This window comes from Rousettus aegyptiacus, unplaced genomic scaffold, assembly GCF_014176215.1.
Source record: "Rousettus aegyptiacus isolate mRouAeg1 unplaced genomic scaffold, mRouAeg1.p scaffold_m13_p_17, whole genome shotgun sequence".
Taxonomy (NCBI): domain Eukaryota; kingdom Metazoa; phylum Chordata; class Mammalia; order Chiroptera; family Pteropodidae; genus Rousettus; species Rousettus aegyptiacus.
In genome coordinates, this window is record NW_023416292.1 from 42,501,642 (window position 1) to 42,521,831 (window position 20,190).

Consider the following 20,190-nt stretch of genomic DNA (forward strand, 5'->3'; position numbering starts at 1 on the left):
AATCTGCTCAACAGTAATTCGTTTAGTGTTTGTCAAAAAATGTTATGAAGTTTCTGAACTGAGATTTGACCTGGATATCAACCCCATACATCACCCCACCCAGTTCATGATTAATATAAAAGAGACACCATAAAGAATATATCTGAGGGAGAAATATGAATATATAGGTAAAAAAACACTAGAGTTTTAAGTTCAGTGATTCTGTGACGAGAAAGGAAGCGAACACTAACGTATTTTTGTACATTGTTTATAATAAAGGTCAATTACCATAGACATCTTGTCTATTTATTTCAAATGGTTCTCATTAAACTCTATATGACTATTGTAAACAAAATAAGCTGAGGTAGACAGCAAATTTAGAGACACAGGTAGTAAAGTATGTTCAATTTTCACCATAAAATTGGTTTCGTGTGGTTGTAAACTCATGAATGCATTGTAAAGTATAATCTTACTGGAAGTAGCTTAAAAAATTATGATTAACATACTTTAAAATTAACTCATTTAAAAAAAATGGTTATTACTTTTTTATAAAGGGGTCTGTGCTCATCTACAATTCTTTTGACTTGACAAACCTGACATTTCAGATTTAAAATTTCTCTATTACTTAAAAGTAGGAATTCTCAAAGTTCTCAAGCCGAAACTGTGGCCTTAACAGGAGGGTGAACCTATATTCCTACTGGACCTAAAGCATATATAACATTGCTAAAAATGGCTTTGCAATTTCATTTAAATTGTTTAACTTGGGTTTGTGCTTTTCTAACGATAGCTACATTGTTTTAATAGGAAAATATTTTCAATTACCATAAAAAAGAAAATGCAAAACCAAGAAGCATGTTTTGTTTCTCTAGTCCTTAGAGAAGCACGGTCTCGGGTTTCATGTTGTCAGAGAATAGTGCAGCCTTACCATGAGGGTTTCCTTTTAATGGCACTCAACGATATATCTGGGAGTTTTAATTTTTATTTTTTAAAAAAGCTTTGAGGTTTTTAGATGTTTAAATAAGCTTAGAATTTGTATATTTTAGAATTAGGAAAAACTATCTGAATTTTTAATGAAATGAACAGTTTAACAGTGTAAATTTGCCAACATTTGTTATGGCAATCTTATTCCCTCTTTAACCGAATTTTACCAACTAGTTGTTTAAAAACTGATCTTAGAATAGAGTCCAAATGCTTTAGAATGGCCAATAGTCCGGCTTCTTCCTATCCAAACACATTTCTCTAACCCTTCCCTTTGTCTCATCATCTATGACTTATGCCATCTTGAACTTTCAATTTCTCCAGGGTGCCATCTTCTTGATTCAGGTCTTTTTTAAAGAAACTATTCTGTCAACATTTCCCTTCATCCCTCTCTCCAACCCAGCTGAGTCTTAAGTCTAACTATCTCCAAGAATTCTTTCTTAATAAAAGTTGAGTACCCTATAATAATAGCACCCAACAGTTTCTCCATACAACTTTGATCAAACTGCATAGTGCTTCTTTATTGATCTCACACCAGACCAAAAAAACATGGTAGGAAGAAACCATTTTATACGCTATTTCATAGCATCTAAGCTGGTTCAGTGTGTGATAACTTGCTGATAGAATTCTTAAGTGAAACACAGATTTAAAAAAATAGCAAATAAAGTATAAACCTAATAAAAATTAAGATTCTAGTTAGTAGAATCTGATCTTCCTACCACTACAGACATTCCCCCAAAATATGTATCTATAGTTCATAAAATTCTTACATAAACCATCTTACTTGAAACTAAAAATGACCCTGTAAAACAGAAAGAACATAGATGAGAAAATAGGTCCAGATAACTTAACATGCTTTGTTCAAGCTACTCTGATCAGTAAGTGGTGATGTTTTCTGATGTCTAATGTCACATTATTCTGCTATATACTATTTGTCATAATGTGAATTATACTAGAGGCTCTTTGTAAAAAGATAGTTCTATAATACAATGTATGCATTTCCAGAAACTGCCACGCCATGTGAAATCACACAATAAAAACCACTGGGCTTATGGGAAAAATTAGGATTAGTGGCACAACACTCAAAAACTTCACCAGTGATACAAAAATAGAAGCAATGAAAAACATCGGTGCTGTTTTACATGTTAATTGGTTAAGAAATATATAAATACTGCTATAAAATGTCTTGCAAAAGATCTAGTTTGGTTGTTTGAAGTACTCCAGCTTGTGAGTTATTGTGAAGTGTATAGGAAGGTTATCTGAAACACCAGATGTGGATAGGTGTGGCTAAGGTGGAGGACTGAAGCAGCTGACAGATGTTTGAAATGTACACATGTACATCTTGTATGTTTTGTTTTCATAAGTTTCTCATGATGGAACTGTATATATAAGTAAATGCAAAATTCATGTAATGTATAAACTGTTGCCTAATATATATCAAAGATGTTGGAATAAATTTGCATTTTCAAATTGTTATAGAAGAACTATACTGTTTATCTTTGTATTCCTGACAATGCATATAGCAAGTGTCCAACAAGTTATCTTTTGTATAAGATGTCTAAATTCACATTTAGAAAGAAAAAACTTTTATAAACAAAATGCCAACTATCTTCCCAACCAAGGGCAAAGAAAAACTGATGGAACAAAACTGGATTTCACATAATCCTCACAGTGAACATATGAGGTAGATATTTCCATTCTACAGATGAGAAAAAGGCCTTTAAAGGTCTCACAGGTACTGGGTAACTTACAAGGTTTGAATAAAGTTCAGTTTAATAGTAATGCCTATGTTTTTTACAGAATAAAAAATATTTGTATATTATAAATTCCAAACTTAGGAAAGAGACAACTGCTCCCCCAAAGCTCTTTACGTACATCTTTAAAAAATACCAGTAATTACTTCTTTGAACACATGCACTGTAATGTCTAGGATCACAACTAAATGAGTTTGAATCACCTTTTAGAATTTTACAAGTCCCTTAAAAGAGCTCAGTCCTGAACATAATTCTTTGACAATTTCCTCTCCGCTGGAGTTGACCACATTATTGCTTCAGGTTTCTAAAGAGTTCCACTAATAATTTCAACCATCTGGTATTGCTATAATCCCAAAAGTTAAAAAAAAAAAAAAAAAAAAAAAAGACAAAAAAGGTGAAAGGATCTTAAGCTGAACCCAAAACATCTGAATATTACATACAATGCATTATCATTTGTCAGTTCATTAATCAGAAATATAAATATCTAATTGGTTGGTTATAGTTATAAAAATGTCACAGGAGCAAGGAACTTCATTGAAGATGAATGAAAAAGGAAGAGAGAAACAGCAAAAGTGATGGATAGTTAAAGCAACAAGGCTGAGACACAGCAATGGGGGTGGTAAGCAGGGTGACAGAAAAACCACTAGCTTTAGAACATTAAAAACTATGCTAAGGGTATGTGGGTCATACTATGCCACAGCTCTGAGAGTATCAGTCATCACTCAGCAAGGCTCAGGTACTTGAACTATAAAACTATGCTATCCAAGTGGAGTAGGGAAAGGGACTGAAGGAACATTCAGTGCATAAAAATGCTATTTACTAAAATGACCCAAGGTTATCATTTTACCATATATAACAGACATAGGGCTTAAGAGTGTACATTTACAGTCTTTTAAAAAAGTCGATTCACATGAAAGGTCTTTCTCTGTCAGGTGAAATTTGATGTTCAGTACTAAATAAAAAATCATATTAATCTCTGTGATCAGCTATTTACCTATTAACTTGTATGTTACAGTTTTAATTTATGAACAACAGATCTCTATTTCCATTATTTAGTATAATACTTTGGAGGACTGGAGACTCAGGCAACTATATTCTAATTACTGGCCACTCACTACAAATGTTGTTTAAACTATTTATTCGATCTCTCTGGAACTGTTTATATTTAAAACTATATATATATATATATAGTTTTAAATATATATATATAGTTTACATATAGTTTTAAATATAAAGTTTAAAACTATATATATGTACATGTATATGTATATATAGTTTGTGATCCTTCTTAGTTCTAATTTTAGTGTTAACCACAATACATTTGAATAACTTAAAATTACCAATAAAATGATTTTGGCTCAGGAATAAAAGAAAAAAAAACTTTTAAGCTTATTTTCGTAGAACTGAAAAAGTTCATTAGTGGACTTCTCAACACTTTACTGTCCAAATGAATCACACCTGGCAACTCTTATCAAAATGTAGATTCAGCAGAACAGAGATAGGGCCAGAGACTGAGTTTCTAATATGTTCCCAAGTGATACTAACTGCTGCTGGTTTGGGGACTGCATTTTGAATTGCCAGGTTCTAGGATCTGAAGAAATGGTATCGCTGATAAGCTAGGCCAGCCCAGATATTATTATAGCAGAGCAACTATGACCAGGAATAAAATACTGTAAGAAAAATATGCCAGGAAGTCTGAAGACTTATGTCTGGGATTTTCATTAATATAAAAGATGAGTAGAGGGTAGAGGCAACAAGAAATATAAGTTGATAACTGAAGGTGAATACGGGGGTGTGTTATAGTCTTCTATTTTTTTTGCATGTTTGAAACATAAGTTAAAATTCCTTGACTGAAAAATCCTAAACATGAACACCAAATAAAAGGATGAAAACAAAGACGCCAAATACTTTGTCCACTGAAATGGGAAGAAGTTGCAAGAAGGGTAGATATGTGAAACTAGAAAGGGTATATTCGTATTTAAGGATCTTACATGAAAATTTAGCTTTTTAAATACTAACGATAGCTCCTTCACTTTGTACATCTTTACCTTGAAAGAAACTTGAGACTCAATCACTATTGTAAAGAAACTGATTTAAAAACCTCCTCAAAAGTAGTTAAATGTCATGTGATTTGATAAGGAGTTTATCAATGTCCAAACGGCCTTGTAAATTATGGACAGTGTTAGGTGGTGAAAGAGTAGTAAGTACATATCTGTTCATTATTTTTTTATTTTTCTGCATCTTTGAACACTTTTTTTGTCCTTAATGTGAGTTATCTGACACTCTTCTTCAACATTTATTCTTTTATTTGCAAAATCTGAAACAAAAAAAGATTAACTTAAAGGGAATAAATATATTTAGGAGAGTGAAGAATAACTATAAAAACTGAGAATTTCTACAACCATATTTCCTACGAATATTTAGATGAAATAGGAACACCTATGTATGCTCAATTTCACTCAATTCTGTACCCATTTCTGTTTTCTGAACCTGACTTCAGAAGGGAGAGATCTCCATTTCACTCCCTCCTCATACAAACTCACTTTGCATTGTCAGTTGTAACACAATAAATGTAAGGAACATGTATAACTGAAGTTTTCTAAACACCAATATACCTGTTTGAAAAAAGTGATCTAAATTATTTTAATACAAATAGCATCCGAATCAGACTCCTTTAAAAAGTGAAAGTCATAACGTCACAAATTACCCTTAAGTTTTAAAATACTTTAAATGTGTATGTATATCTTCCCACCTGATGCAAAAGCAGAGGATTCGTTAATGTTTCTTTCCAAGAACATCAAGTACCCTTTGTTAAAACTCACAAGGGTTGTCTAAGATTAGTAGGAGATCTTTAGCAGACACAAAAGATGAAAGATGAAACTGCAGCAAGAGAGCATGGCAAATCCAAAAGATCGATTACTGCATAAATCTACCAGAAAAACAACAACAACAACAAAAGAGATAGAGAGAATTAACGAGCTACAATAAAAGTTCTGTCTTTAAAGCAGCAGATTATATCAGGGTGGGAAATGTTAATTGTGTCCTCCTGGGAAGCAGTCACCATCTTTTAAACTAAAAAAACCCGCTGGTATATTTTCACAGCATCTCGGTTTATTTATGGAATAAAGCCATGGAATTATAATATTATTACTCCTTTCCCACCCTGGCAGAGAATAAACATGAATTCAGAAGCACAGTGGAGTGAAAACAAAGAGGAGAGAGAAAAGGCAGCAGAGAAAGACAGAAGGTGAATACAGAGCTACAGAAGTGTTTATTGAGCATGCTACAGAGGTAAGCAGAGTACACACAAAAGGAAATTAAACAACCATCAAACCTCCCAACTTTGTTAGAAAATTAATTTTTAATTGTGCCGCTTTCAAACTATACTGAATTTTACATTTCTAAAGATGTAAAAACTCAACTAATAGAAAATATACATGACCATTCTGTCTACATAGATAACAGAATCTATGAATCTTGAAACTAAGTACATCAATTTCAAAAAAGTATTGGTCATTTAAACAGAATCAACAATTCAGATTGACAAGAACTGTTCAAATTAATTTGACCTGTAGATTCTGAGCCATGTTTTTATTAAAGTCAGATCTATTCCTAAATACAAAATATTTTGAAGATTTATTAAAACTGAATATTACAATGCAAGGTAAATTAAGACTAAAGGCACATAAACTTTGGTCCCACCTGGTTGTCAGTTTTAGAAAACTGCCACAAAATTAATCTTCCTGCAAATTTTTGCAGTACACTTTCTTTATCTTTGAAAAATACATGCACCAGTTCCTGAACTAGCTAGACCAGTCTTCACATGCTCAGAAATCCACAACCATATTCCAAATCTTAATTACAAACTAAGGATGGCAATATATATTTAAATGCACATAAGTCATGTCAACTTCAAAAACATCTACGAAAAATATTCAGCCACAAACAAGACATTACTTAGTGCTGACATTTATATGATACGTCCCACAAGAGTGTGTACAAAAAGGTTAAGATTCCACAATGCTTTCCACATAGGGCTCAAACTTACAGAAATCACTTTGTTGTCTTGAGAAATTAATACTCTGCATCTTGTTAATTTTAACTAATGCCTACATTCATAACTGAATCTAGACCAGAATTGTGAGATACAAAAGGCCAATGTTTTTTTAAAGCAAAGCCTAAGATAGTAAAAACTAAAAGAATGCTGCTTTATTCTTTCAATATCCTGTATCTTATTTGATTAAACAGAAATAAATGTGATAAGCCAATAATTCAAAATAAGTTCCAAGCAGGAGAAACAAAAACTTAACCTTTTTACACACCCCTGCCTAAACATATTGTAATTCCCATAGAACAATGTGCCCTAGACAACCAATTCCTTTTTTCTAGTAAATGCACAATAGCAACACTAGTTTTCCTTTTAAGGCACGTATGTCAACTAAGTTGAAAAAGGAAAGTAAAATTAAACTGAAATTTTAAACAGACAATAAAAATGGCTTCCCTATAGAACAGATGAAATACAGCAGTTAATAACTCTGCCTTTACATATGCCATTTCATTTTAGAACGAAGGAATGATAACAGCATGAAAAAAAAAAAAAAGGAAACAAGAAAAAAAAATCAAACTCTGGTCCCGACTATTCTGAACAGTCAATAGGTGATGACACCAAACAATGTGATTCACCTCTAATCTTTATCTCCCCTTTTTTAAATTGTTGACTTGGAGAAAGACACTCTCAGATGATGGTTTTCACCAAGGTTATAATTATGAAGATCAATCAAGGCCTGGATAGCTTCTTCCACTGTCGCCATCTGAAGAAGAGCCATTTTGTGATCTCTTCTGAAACAAAATTTTAAAATTAGATCCTTCACAAAAATTAGGAAAGGTTTAAATACTTGAATTTTGCCCATTCCAGAATCAAAAATTTCTATAAACAACAAAAAAATAAAAACTACTTGGAGAACTTTTTTATCCGGTCACTAATTTAAAGACAAGAAAGCTTGCTTACTGAAAAAACTTAAATGCTTTCACAGTGCCCCCAGTGTTAGCAAACAGTGTTCGTAGATCCTCTTCTGCTACTGAAGGACTAGGAAAATTGGATGGAAACAAAGAGTAAAGATTAATAATAAATTTTACATTGTATTCCTAAAATGTATATCCTTAATAAACTCCGGCTTTAATACTTACGGGATATTGGACAGGTGAAGGGTTGCAGAAGGAGGAAAAATGTTCTGAAAATTTTTGGATCCAGGTTTCTTAAAACGATGCAGGGGGGAATTACCAAAATCTTTTGTGAGCCCTTGATCATCAAGTCCCTCTCGAGGTAGTTGTACAGTCTGATGTTTGGATAGAGTAACACGAATAATTTTTCCATACATTTTCTGTCCATTAAGATGGTTCATGGCTATTAAAAAAAAAAAAAAAGCCTATTAAAAAAATGTTAACAAAGTTCAAAGCAAAAATGCTTATTTTAGAATAACTTAAAAATATAACTTCTCTGATTTTAAAGTAAGTCATTAGTTTCTAATAACTGCTGGTAACAAGGCACTCTGGCGCAGAAGCTTCTTTCACAGAATGAAAATCCAGATTATGAATCTCTCTCTTCCTTGACAACTCTGCTGAGAAATTAGATACTTAGATGCTCAAGAAAGAAACTTAATACTCATCTATACTCTTTTTTCCTTTCTGCTTCGCATCTCAATTGCCAAGTCCTATGATACTCTGCCCCTTAATCAGCTCTCAAATTCATCTCTCCATTTTGTCCACTTATCATGCCATTATTTTTAATCCAGATAACTCAATCAGTTTTCTAATTTGTCTTCCTGTTTGATTCTTTTCTACCTTTCCAATCCATTCTATACACAGCAGCTGGATGACCTCTGTATAATGCAAACCTGATTATGTCATGTATCGATGTACAACACTAACCTCTTTGTTAGTGCTGGGAATCAAGTGGTAAGACAAGTACCATCCCAGTCCTCATGGAATTTATGGTACCTTAGTACTATGCTCCTTGCACACTTTCTGCTTAGCTGTACGAAATATATTCCCTTAAACTAAATGTTTGTTTTACTTCTCTTTAGCCTGTCTCCTTTATCTATCTCCTTCATTATGCTCCTAATCTACTCATCCTTCACTGTTACTTCCTTAAGAAAGCCTTTCTCCATCCTTTGGAAAGGTTCAGAACCTCACTAGATAGTCCCATGTAATACCCTTCTTTTTAAATTCATCACAGTTTATTTTAATTATCTATATCCTTCTTTAGACTATAAGGTACATGAAAGCGGGAACCACCATCTCTACCCCACACACAGCAAGGCACCTAAATACAGAACACTATGTAGCTATTTCTTGAGGTAATAATTGGGTTATTAAAACTAAATGAACTAGATTGAGATTAGAGAACAGTTATACGTTTTATTTTTTATTCACTAGTCACAACTAAAAAGATCATTTCATAAGTCACATAAGTTTAGCTAAATTGAAGGTCTGATTTGACTACTCAAATCAAAGTATTAAGTATTAATAGCAGAGAGAGAAAGGCAATGTGGAAGAACAGGTAATTGAGAACAGAATCACTACTTTCAAAATGTTTTCAACTTGATTAGAACACTACAGTACACAGTCTGACACAAGAGACAGGAAGAATTTGTAAATCTTACTTGTACAGAATAAACCAGTTAAAATAAAACAGGTCTGAAAAGGAATATGCTGTAAAAGTATAAGATACTATTTATAAAAGAATCAAAAGTGACTTTTTTTCACTTGCCACTTCCCTAATTTGTAAAAACAAATTTACTCTTTGATTGCTTTATGACAGTGTTATATATCTGTAATAGTTTTTTTTAAAGATTTTCAACTGAGACTAACAGAAAAAAAAATCATCTCAGGCCTGAATTTTCTTAGTACTTTCTTACATTGCATCTCACATATAAATTTACACTTACGCTTATGAAATCAACTCAATTATCAATAGTGATGGTACACTTTTATAATAAAACTTACTTGAATTTAAAAATCTTTTTAAGTTCTATAGTTCTATTGTTCTAAGTGAAAAGAACTTCTTATGATAAAGTGCTATTTCCTCACATGAAATCTGTCCTAAGCAATGAGTCTGGAGAATAAACTAATATTAAGAAGCAGACCAAGGTTGTCATCAGAAAGTTGTGTTAGTGTGGTTTTGAAAAGTTATGAAAAGACTGGAAGCTGAGCTCTGAAATACTGAAAGGCAGGAATAAAAATAATGAAAAGTCCTAGGCACAGTAACAAAGAGATGGGTGGAGAAATGGGATTAAAAGTGAGCAAAGTAAAGAACAGCTACCTGAAGAAGTAGCCAGGTAATGAGATTCTAGTCAGCTGACTGCTGACAAAAGAATCTGAAATGATCTAGTGGATGGAGGTTTGGTGGAGGCGGAGGGAGAGTAATTAAAATACCAGTCCCCACGCCCACTTTTAATAATTACTTTTCGACTGCCATTGACATACAATATTGTATTAGTTTCAGAACACAACATGGTGATTAGACATTTATATAACTTACAAAGTGATCAGCCTTATAAATCTAGTATCTATCTGACACTGTACAGTTATTAATACTCACTATATTCTCTATGCTATACTTTACATCCCCCATAGCTATTCTGTAACTACCAATTTGTACTTCTGAATCCCTTCTCATTTTTTATCTATCCCTCATACCCTGCTCCCATCTGGCAACCATCAAAATCTTTTCTGTATCTGTGAGTTTGTTTCTATTTTGTTCTTTAGTAGAATATCAGGGTTTAAAAAAAAAGTCAAAAATTGAGGTACAGATAATGATTAAATAAAGCAAAAGAAGATGTGAATTACTAATTTAAAATGAATCAAGTTTAAATAATAGGACTCGTATCTTAAAATCTTACTGTTCCAAGAAAATAATGGCATAAATGGACAAAGCAATCAATGATAAAGGAGGTAAATGTCAATGTTGCACAGTGGAGATGACATTTTTGGTTGAATACAATTTTTTACCTTTCTCTTAATCCATCTCTGAAGAAGACATTAATGAATAATAAGAAGCTAAAAGATAGCAAAAAATTTATAAACAAAGGAGTTTACATATATGGAAATATAGCTTACCAATACTTAATACCCTTTGTAATTCAAAATGTCTTGCCTCTCTCATTTTTAAAAAATATCGACATCCACATGTCTATTAGTCTTTTCAAAGGACCCAAGTATTTGCTGTTATTTTTCTCTCCACTATTTATACCATTATAGAATGTTGCCTTTATTATCTTCTTTCCTTGGTTTTATAACATTCTTAAAATTAAAACTTTCTGTCAAAACATCACATTCTAATTTGCATAGTACTTTATCATTTAGCTTTGTTATTTTAAATACTCATTAAAATAACTTTGATAGCAAAATCTACCTTAGCAGCAATGAGAAATAAGTTATTTGCCACTACATTAGTCCAAAAACTATAAATGATGCTACTAGTAAGTCAAAGCTTTAGTGAAAAAAATCTTATAAAAATTAGGGCTTTTTACAAATATAAGTATTCTTCCACACTGAAATGTATTCTCCCAAAATATATATGTTAAAGCTCTTCACCCTGCGCATGTGACTATCTAGAAATAGGGCTTTTAGGGAGGTAATTAAAGGTTAAATGAGGTCATCAGGGTGAGGCCCTAATCCAAATAAGACCCTGTCCTTAAAATAAGAGGAAGAGACACTAGAGAGCTCAGAGAAAAGGCCATGAGGATACAGGAAGCAGGCAGCCACCTTCAAGCCAGGAAGAAAGCCCTCACCAGAAACTGAGTCTGTGGGCACCCTGATCTGGGACTAGTCTCCAGAATTGTGAGAATATAAACTTCTGTTATTTAAGCCACTCAGTCTGTGGTTTGTGTGTGTAATGGCAGCCCTAGCAGACTAATGTATAATAAATATTAAAATATCACTTATTTAAACTAGTCCTCATATAAAACCAATGAATTATTCAGAAGAATTTGGTTTAAGTCTACTTCAGGTACTTCTCAACCACAATGACTATATAATATGAGGGCGATGCCACCCACAGCTCACATGGTGATAAGGGAAAAAAATGAAAACTTTGAGCATGCTTTAACTATGAAACACTGTAAAATGCTATTTACAATGTATATAAAAACAATGGCAATCACCACTCTCACCAGAGTACAGAAGTATACACAAGCAGCAGAAGGAGAGATTTACTAAGCATCTATGACATGATTAGCACTTTTATAGACATATCTTTATTTTAAAAAATGGAAAGCCAGATGTATGAAGTTTTACACACAGTCTGAACTATCGCATTGGCTGGTAAAAATCCCTGCAATTCAAATTTGTGTATAACCCCAAAGGCCAAAAGATCCAGTATACCATGTTAGTTTGTGAGTCTCACTGGATATGATAGTAAAAATATACCAGTACTTACATCGAAATGGCAAATTTCAAAGTAACAATGTGAATACAATCAGTATGAGGCACTATCATTCCTGAATCTCAATTAATGGAATTATATGCGAAGAACATACTGATATTTACAGCCAATCACCCTGGGAGTATGCAGTTATATTCTAGATTTATGTGATTTGACTTTGTGTCTGAAGTCAAATGATATTAATTAAAATCACCAATTATTTATCTAAATAATAAGTGTTAACTTGACTCAAGTAAACACTTTAAGACTCCAAAAGGGTCTAATGGTGTATTTGGCACAGGTTTTTCATTTTCAAAGAACCTAGTATCTTTTAAAATACATTTCCATGTACACTTTTCCATTACTAAGTTTAACCAAATACTTAAAAATGCCGTTAGAATTAAAATAACACGGCATTAGTCAGGATTTCATGGACCATATGAACAGTTAACTTCCATTACAGGGAGTAACCAAAAATGAAAACAACTGAAGATTGTTATAATATCAATATGCCGTAATTCTTATGTAAAATTGTTATGGTAGTTTTGGAACCAAACCCCTTTCCCACTAGATTGAGCATGAGAAATAGTAAGAGGATAGCAGAAAAATACTAACATGTTTATCATATACAACTACTTACATTAAAATATGAAAATTAACATGATACTTTGAGCCCTGGCTATTAAAAAAAAATGGTTTCTTACTAATGTACAGGGCTTTATTTTACTCACAGATACATATTATGTACTTGACATCAGATCTGAAGATGTATAGGTAACACATGGTTTATTCTTACCAAGTTGTGACTGGTTTCCATCAGCCATCTGGATCAGAGCACTGTCTTTCTTATTGTACAAAATCTTCACACGCTGCACATCTCCATAAACACCTTTTTTAGAGCCACAGAGAGGTAATCCAAAAATGGAATTAATATTATGTTCAAGTCAGCTAAAGATTATCTTTCTGACATATTAATGAAACATTCAGACAGCAACATGATCACTCATTCAAACTCATCATTCTCACAAATGAATAAAGAAAGATCAAGATTTTGAACAGTGAATTTTGAAAAGAATAATTTTTGATAAACCCTCAAAGCTATGTGAATGATATTAAATTAAAGACCATGCAAAATAAATCAGCATGCATTAAAACAAATTTTGTGTCTATGGAGAGTTTTAAATAGCAAAGAAAAATAGCAAAAGATTTACTATTCAACTTTAAGCCAAAGTGCTAGCTACAAATAAGAATTAAGGTGAAACAAAAATCAAATCAATAATAAAAGTATAGTGCTAACAATAACATACCGAAGAGGGTAAACAGACTTTGGGGCGTAACCATCTTTAGAAGGAGAGAAGAGCAAGCAGCGTAAGACAAGAAGAGAGAAGAGTCGAGGAAGAGCGGAGATGAACAGATCATCCATAACGAAGGGTGGTTCCCGCAGAATGGTGAGGTGGTCATGGATCATGGTTCAAGGCGGTTAATTGGGGCAAGTTGGTCCGAGGAACATTTGTTCAAGCACAGAAGCATGAACATAGGGAATGGAGACAGGGAATGAAGACAAGGACAAGGAAAATAAAGGATAAGACAGGGAAGGGAATGGGCATTTGGGGAAAGACAAGGAAAGGGAAGGTGAACACACGGGGAAAAGGATGAAATGGGGAAGGGAAACAGCAATGCAGAAGAAAAAAATAAGGAATTGGGGAACAAAAAAAAAATAAAATATAGGTCAGTACATAGGAAATGCAGGAATTTGGTCAGAAAATGGTTGGTTTATGTACTGTACAAGAAAAACTGAGTAAAATGTAGTCATCCAAGACAAATATGGGTAAAGTACATCTATATCAAAGAGTAAATTACAGCATTTCATCTCAACATGGGGAAGGAAAGCATGCATAGGAATTTTTAACTTTGAACTTTAACTGCATAAGCATGGCTGGTTATGAAATGCAGGCAAAATTCTTAAAAGAAAAACAAAGGCACTCTGATTCAAACATTTTGGCATGCAGAACTGAATGACAATAGTATTAAATGATAAAATAAGCTTAATGTTCGTATTAACAGAGGCCAATTAAAAATGAAACAAATATTCAAATTAGACAGTGTAAACTGATACATTGAGCTTCCCACATTTCATAACAGCTTTCATAGCAATCAAAATAAAATATACCAGACATAAAATGTACAACTAAAGAAAATAACAAATTTTACTGAACAAGAAGGGGGGGGATAAAGTTGAAAAATATTTTTAGAAGACAATAACTAATAACTGCAAAGAAAAAATTACTAAGAAAAACTGGAAGAGTGCCTCGTCAAGCTCTTTGGAAGAACCTTCAAAGAAAAATGTATTAGAGTAGTTCACACAAAATAAGATTTAAAAAAATGCAATGACACATAAGCATGAAATGAACAAGCAAATAATTAGAAAATGCAAAGAGCAAAACTGTTTTACAGTTAAATCTGCAAATTAGATTACATTTGCCTTTGAGAACAACAAAAAGATAAAAAGCCAAACTATGGTACTTCACCATATTTTTCTTAGGAAAAATAGGTAGTTAAGTTAAAATATATATATATATCTATATAGAGATATGACTGTCTAAGGAAATAAAGTATTACTTAAACATGTACAAAGATTTTATTCAGAAGTAGAAACATACAAAAAAATACTTTGACTAATGAATGTACATAAACAGAAAGGCAAGTGCAAAATGAAATAAACATGAAAAACTTTCACAAATGAAATGGAGTTAAAGAATAAACATTGGAAAATTATGTTACTGACCTCCTCATTTAAATTGCTAACCAACAGGACTGTATTGCCACCAGCTGAGACTCCAGGCATACCCACTCGGCCAGCAGCAGCGGCAGCCGCAGCCGCAGCCGCATTTGGAATAGCCAAAGGACTCAGAGCTCCTGGAACAGCTGCAACAGGAAGCCCTAATTTTAAAATAAAGCATATTTTACGAAATACACACAAGTCATTTACAAAACCAATTTAAGCACGATGGCTGCATGGCTTAGGGCTGACCATTCCAAACGGTTCCTGAAAATTAATTTTTATAACATTTAGAAAAATGGCTTGCTGACATGTAGTTAGAGAAAAATAACTGGTTTCACTGAAATCATTAAATATTAGAACTAAGGTACATACCTGTATTATGTTAAAAATTAAATATAAAATATTCCATTTCCTATGGAAAAGCAAACAAAGCATAAAGAATATATTTCCAAGAGACTTGAAAAATTCACTTCCATGGTTTAAAAAGGCATATTCGACAACAGTAACTCACTTTTTTATACAAGTACTATCTTCTTCATATATTCACACTTGAAATCAAACAGTTTATGAAACAAATATAGTAAATAAGTCCATCAGTTCCTATAGACGAATCACTCTGAACATTATTATTTAATTCAAAGACCTAAAGAAAATCTTACCAATTCTGTTTGTCTTAATTCCACACTCAAGTAGTTATAGTGAACACAAGTTTCTCAAATACACTTCCCCAGTAGAATGAGAACATCACTATATAAGACTTCCTCTTTTAGTATTTTCTTATCTTTTGCCTACCAGTTTTAATATTTTCTTCTTCTTATTGTTCTACATCACAGTCTTGTTAAGATAGTTCAGTCATTTATTCTAGAGAGAATTCTTTTGTCTCAGCCTCTTTTATCCACTTTTCAATTACCAATGAACTCAGAATCCTTTCATTTCTTAAATTCTTACATACCAACTTATTTCTCAATATTGGTTCACTAAAGACATATGTTCTTCTCATTTCCATAATAAAGAAAACATACATCCAACCTAAATGAAGTTAATTTATGACATACCTGGGTAGAACTGGCCCTTAGCACTGTAGTCCCATAAGTTCACGTTTTATTTCTTCTTTTCTTTCGAGCCTTCTTGTGTATGTCACAGGGATGTGAAGTTACCTTTGGTTTCAGATACCTTATTGCCAAGTTGTTATCTTTTTACTTTAGAAACTACCACAATCTCTCACTGTCAGTCTGAAGAGTTCTTTAAGATTCACAACTGCTTAAACCTCTTAGTTTTTAATTAAAATTTTTTCCCCTTCAATAAATTTTTTTTATCTATTCTGAGAATTCCAGTGGAATGATGTTTTTCTCATTTACATTCTTGCTCTGGATGAATTTATACATTTCTGCCTACACCATGTTTTAGAATACCCCTTTTTATTACCCATTTATCCACTTTCCTTAGAATTTATCTTGTTTTGAAAAATTTTCAAGATATACAAAAGCAGAGAGATTAGAATAATAACCCCCAGGTGCCCATTACACTGGTTAAACAATTATTAGATCATGGTCAATCTTGTTCCATTCACTCACCCATTTTATTTTTAAACTAAATCCCAGAAATAAGCATCTAATTTTAAAATAGAAGCTTCTTGTGTCTACTATTTACTAATGCACAGTAGCCTTTTAGTGCATTTTTGGATCCACCAGTATGTATCCTTTTAACAAGCTATTCCATGGCATCACTAACTTCTCTCCACATTAAACATCACAGCTCTCATTACGCTTTATAGGTTGTTTCCATTTCACATTCAGTGGGTATCTTCATTTGATGGCAATGTCATGTATAAAGATATAATCCTAACTCCTAGGCATGCACTCACCTTTTGTTTGCACATTCTTAGAAAGTGACCCCCTCCTCTTAAACACTGCTTTTCCATATTTTCCCACAGCTTTTGCTGCATGCACATAGTATCCAACTAATTGACAACACGATTATTTAACAGTGGCAGAAACTCCAGATGTAGGCATAGGCATTACACTGTAAAATCATTCCTTGTTTCCCTGCCTTTAATTGGCTATCTTTTAGTAAGAACAAGAAACTTAAAATTCTGTTAAGTTCCTTGGTTTTAATAGGATCCAGTTGATGGTATATGGGCAGGCATGTGCATGTTGTACACACGTGTGCACACACACAAATGCCAACTGCAAAACATAGCATACAGAAGAAAAAAAAGTTCAACACTAACTCTCGAATTCCTTTTGACATAACAAAAAAAAAGTATTTTAAAAATCCATCAAAGCCACGTGACTGGCTCTTTTTCACAATAAAAAATTAAAATCAGTTTAATTTCTCGTTTCATTGTCAATTCTAAAAGGCAAGAAGCAATAATTCTCATGGCCTACTAAGGCGGAAAAATTTAACTGAAGAACTAATTATCGTTAGTTACCAAAATTAAAATAATCTCAAAAAGCTATTCCTTAGCATTCTCTTTGTACATAACTTAACTCTTAAAACCATCACCTGTACTCTGTACCTCCTCCTACTTACCTGCTAGAGTTCTCTTGAACTTTGTATCTCACATTGAAGTTCACTTGCTATATCTTTTTCTTCCTCTCCCTTTCCTCCCTCCCTTCCATCTCTCTCTGCCATTTGTTCCTAACATTTAAATCCCCTTTCCTGACTTCATTCTTTTTCAGCTTCCCAATCCTCCTACTCCCACAAAATCAATGAACCACTGCTGGCTTTTATTAGTAGGCTTACTTCCTACTAATCCTGAAATGCTCTCCAACACCAGACTTGGATAAATTTAATTATACTTTAGATATGCTCTCATCTGGGTTTGTGTAATATTAAGAGTGAAAACATACACACACAAACCCAAACCGATTCCACAAACATTTTGCTATCCAATATTAGCAGATTTCCTAGTCTGGAGTTCCCTAAAATAGCCACCAGACTCAAGTCTTGTATCTTACTCTCAACCCCATTTTGTTCAACGAGTATCTTGTAATACTGAGATCCAAATTCCCTCAAATTTTTCAACCAACTTCTAAGGTCCTCCCTTCTCACCTGTCTCCCTTTTTTTTTTCCTTCATAAAGATATAGAATGGTGAAAAGATTATGGACTATTTTATTTCTGGCTCCATCTCTGCCTCTAAACTTCTATGTGAGCTTGATAACAATCCCTTCATGGTTCTCACAATGATGATAAAAACTATCTCTGTATTTTTCTAGACCCCAACATTTCCACTATCCTCTTGATCCAATCTATTATAATCAATTCCAGAACTAAAGCTAGCTTTAAAAAAAATTATTAACACGAAATGCGCATTCATTAATGCCAGGCACTGTGCAAAGTTCACTGAATGCATGAACATATTTAATTCTCGCAACAGCCACTGATCACAGGGATGCTGTCATATACAAACACAGAAACTGAGACAGTGAAATTGAGCTCAGGATGTCTGGATTTGAAATCACACTCTTAGCGATTATACATACTTCCTCATTGTAAATGTTTACCATTAAAACAGACATTTTAAAGACTTAAAATTATTATGTTTAAAATTCAGCCATAGGAAAATAGAAGGTAGTTCGATAATCCAAAGAACTATCACTTTGAAGAATGCACATATAAAGTAATAAGCATCTCACAACTAGTTTCTTACTTAGATGTTCAAAACAGAAATAAAACAAGAAAACCAAAGTTACAGAACATTGAATTAGTACAGGTATTTTCATGTGACTTCTGACCAAAAATTTCTAATTTGTTTATGTTGAACATGATAACACATTGTTTTAATTACATGGTTTGTTTTTTTGTATTTTGGTGTTATAGCATTTAGTAACATACTTTCAAAATTTACGTAATTTATTATTTCTGGGAAATGTTTCTAGCATGTTTGTGTATTTGAAATTATTTTGGTCTTATTAACGGATTATTATAGATTAGGGTTTTGCAAGATTAAGATTTTGGTATGTAGGTTTTAATATATATTTTGTGAAAAGATATAAATTCAGTTTATTTTGGCTTGCATGTTGTGTGTGTGTGTGTGTGTGTGTGTGTGTGTGTGTGTGTATTCCTACTTGGAGGCAATTTTGAATGGATATATAAACAATACTCACTTTTGGTTCTGTAATCATAAAATAACCAGATTAAACACTGAATGGACTTGGCAACAAAAAAAAACTATCATGGCAACAGAAAATATCTTAGTATATGAAAAAAAGTTAAAAGTATAGGACTTATATATTTACTACATGTGTGACATTATTCTACATTAACTCCGTAGACGAAAAAAAAAACAGGCTAAAAGGCCCAGCTAATCTACAGGACATGTTATTGTTTAATAGTCAGGAGCATGGACTTTAGAGCCAGACTACCTGCCTCTGAGTACTGTCTTAGCCGCTCACTAATTATGGAAATTTGAACAAAGTGCTAATCTATGTCCTAGTTTCTGTGTAAAATAGGGCAATAAGGGTAACTTTATTTAGGGATGATGTGAGAACTTACAAGTAAAGGGCTAAAAGTAAGATGCCCGTAATACATAAGCACTTCAGTAAATGGTTAGTATTCATATGCATCAGACAAACTTTAGGATTGAGATAAATCCATTCTAACTAAGCCATAGTATTTCAAATGTATTTGCCAAAAATATAAAATGAAGTACTCTAAGCAATAGAGGCGAAATCTAAGTAGATAATTTTAAGCTAATAATCTCCTAAATAGTTATTCTTACCATAAACCTACCCCCAAAAGATTTATTTATCTAGGCATTTAGAGAGTGGAGCCAAATTTTTAGAGAGCAAACAGTGGTAGAAAAAACAGCTAAACCTCCTCAGTCAATACCAATTATCCAAAAGACCCCGTTCTTAAAAACAGGTATATGTGTTTCTTTAAGAGTCTTTTTCATCAGCATTTCTTTTTAGAAACACCTATTTAATGGCCTACATCACAACAATTAACTGAAAATAGCTTTACAAACTAATGAAAATATCAATAATTTTGTTCTCCCTAACCTCTGGGGGTTACTGAATGGTTGAGTAATAAAAAAAAAAAAAAAAAAGAATTTCCAAAAAGCACTCATCTTTGGAGAATACTGAAACCTTGAATAGTCTAAATTTATTAAATAATACCTAAACAACAATGAAAGAATATATCTTATTTTTTAAAAATAAAAAAATGCACTCACACAAAAGGAAAACATAGGCATCACTTAAATGTATTTTAAGAAAATAAACAAGCACTGCTCTATTAGCTCACTGTTACAATATTAATTTCCAATTAG

At 32.7% G+C, this 20,190-nt stretch overlaps 1 protein-coding gene across 5 annotated transcripts in view; it reads right to left on the reverse strand.

The window, feature by feature from the left end:
• Positions 1 to 4,922: 4,922 nt before the first annotated feature.
• The window catches only part of PTBP2 (polypyrimidine tract binding protein 2), a 73,123-nt gene continuing 57,855 nt past the window's right edge, over positions 4,923 to 20,190 (reverse strand). The window contains exons 9-14 of one of the 5 annotated variants that reach the window (XM_036235159.1): positions 14,921 to 15,060; positions 13,443 to 13,476; positions 12,932 to 13,024; positions 7,899 to 8,115; positions 7,720 to 7,797; positions 4,923 to 7,547 (exon numbers count right to left, since the gene is read on the reverse strand). In XM_036235159.1, coding sequence (XP_036091052.1) covers positions 7,418 to 7,547; positions 7,720 to 7,797; positions 7,899 to 8,115; positions 12,932 to 13,024; positions 13,443 to 13,476; positions 14,921 to 15,060 — 692 coding nt within the window. In that variant the 3' untranslated portion in view covers positions 4,923 to 7,417. Of the gene's footprint in view, positions 7,551 to 7,719; positions 7,798 to 7,898; positions 8,116 to 12,931; positions 13,025 to 13,442; positions 13,477 to 14,920; positions 15,076 to 20,190 lie in introns of all 5 variants that reach the window. The other 4 variants (XM_036235158.1, XM_036235157.1, XM_016140920.2 and 1 more) reach the window with 4 other exon arrangements.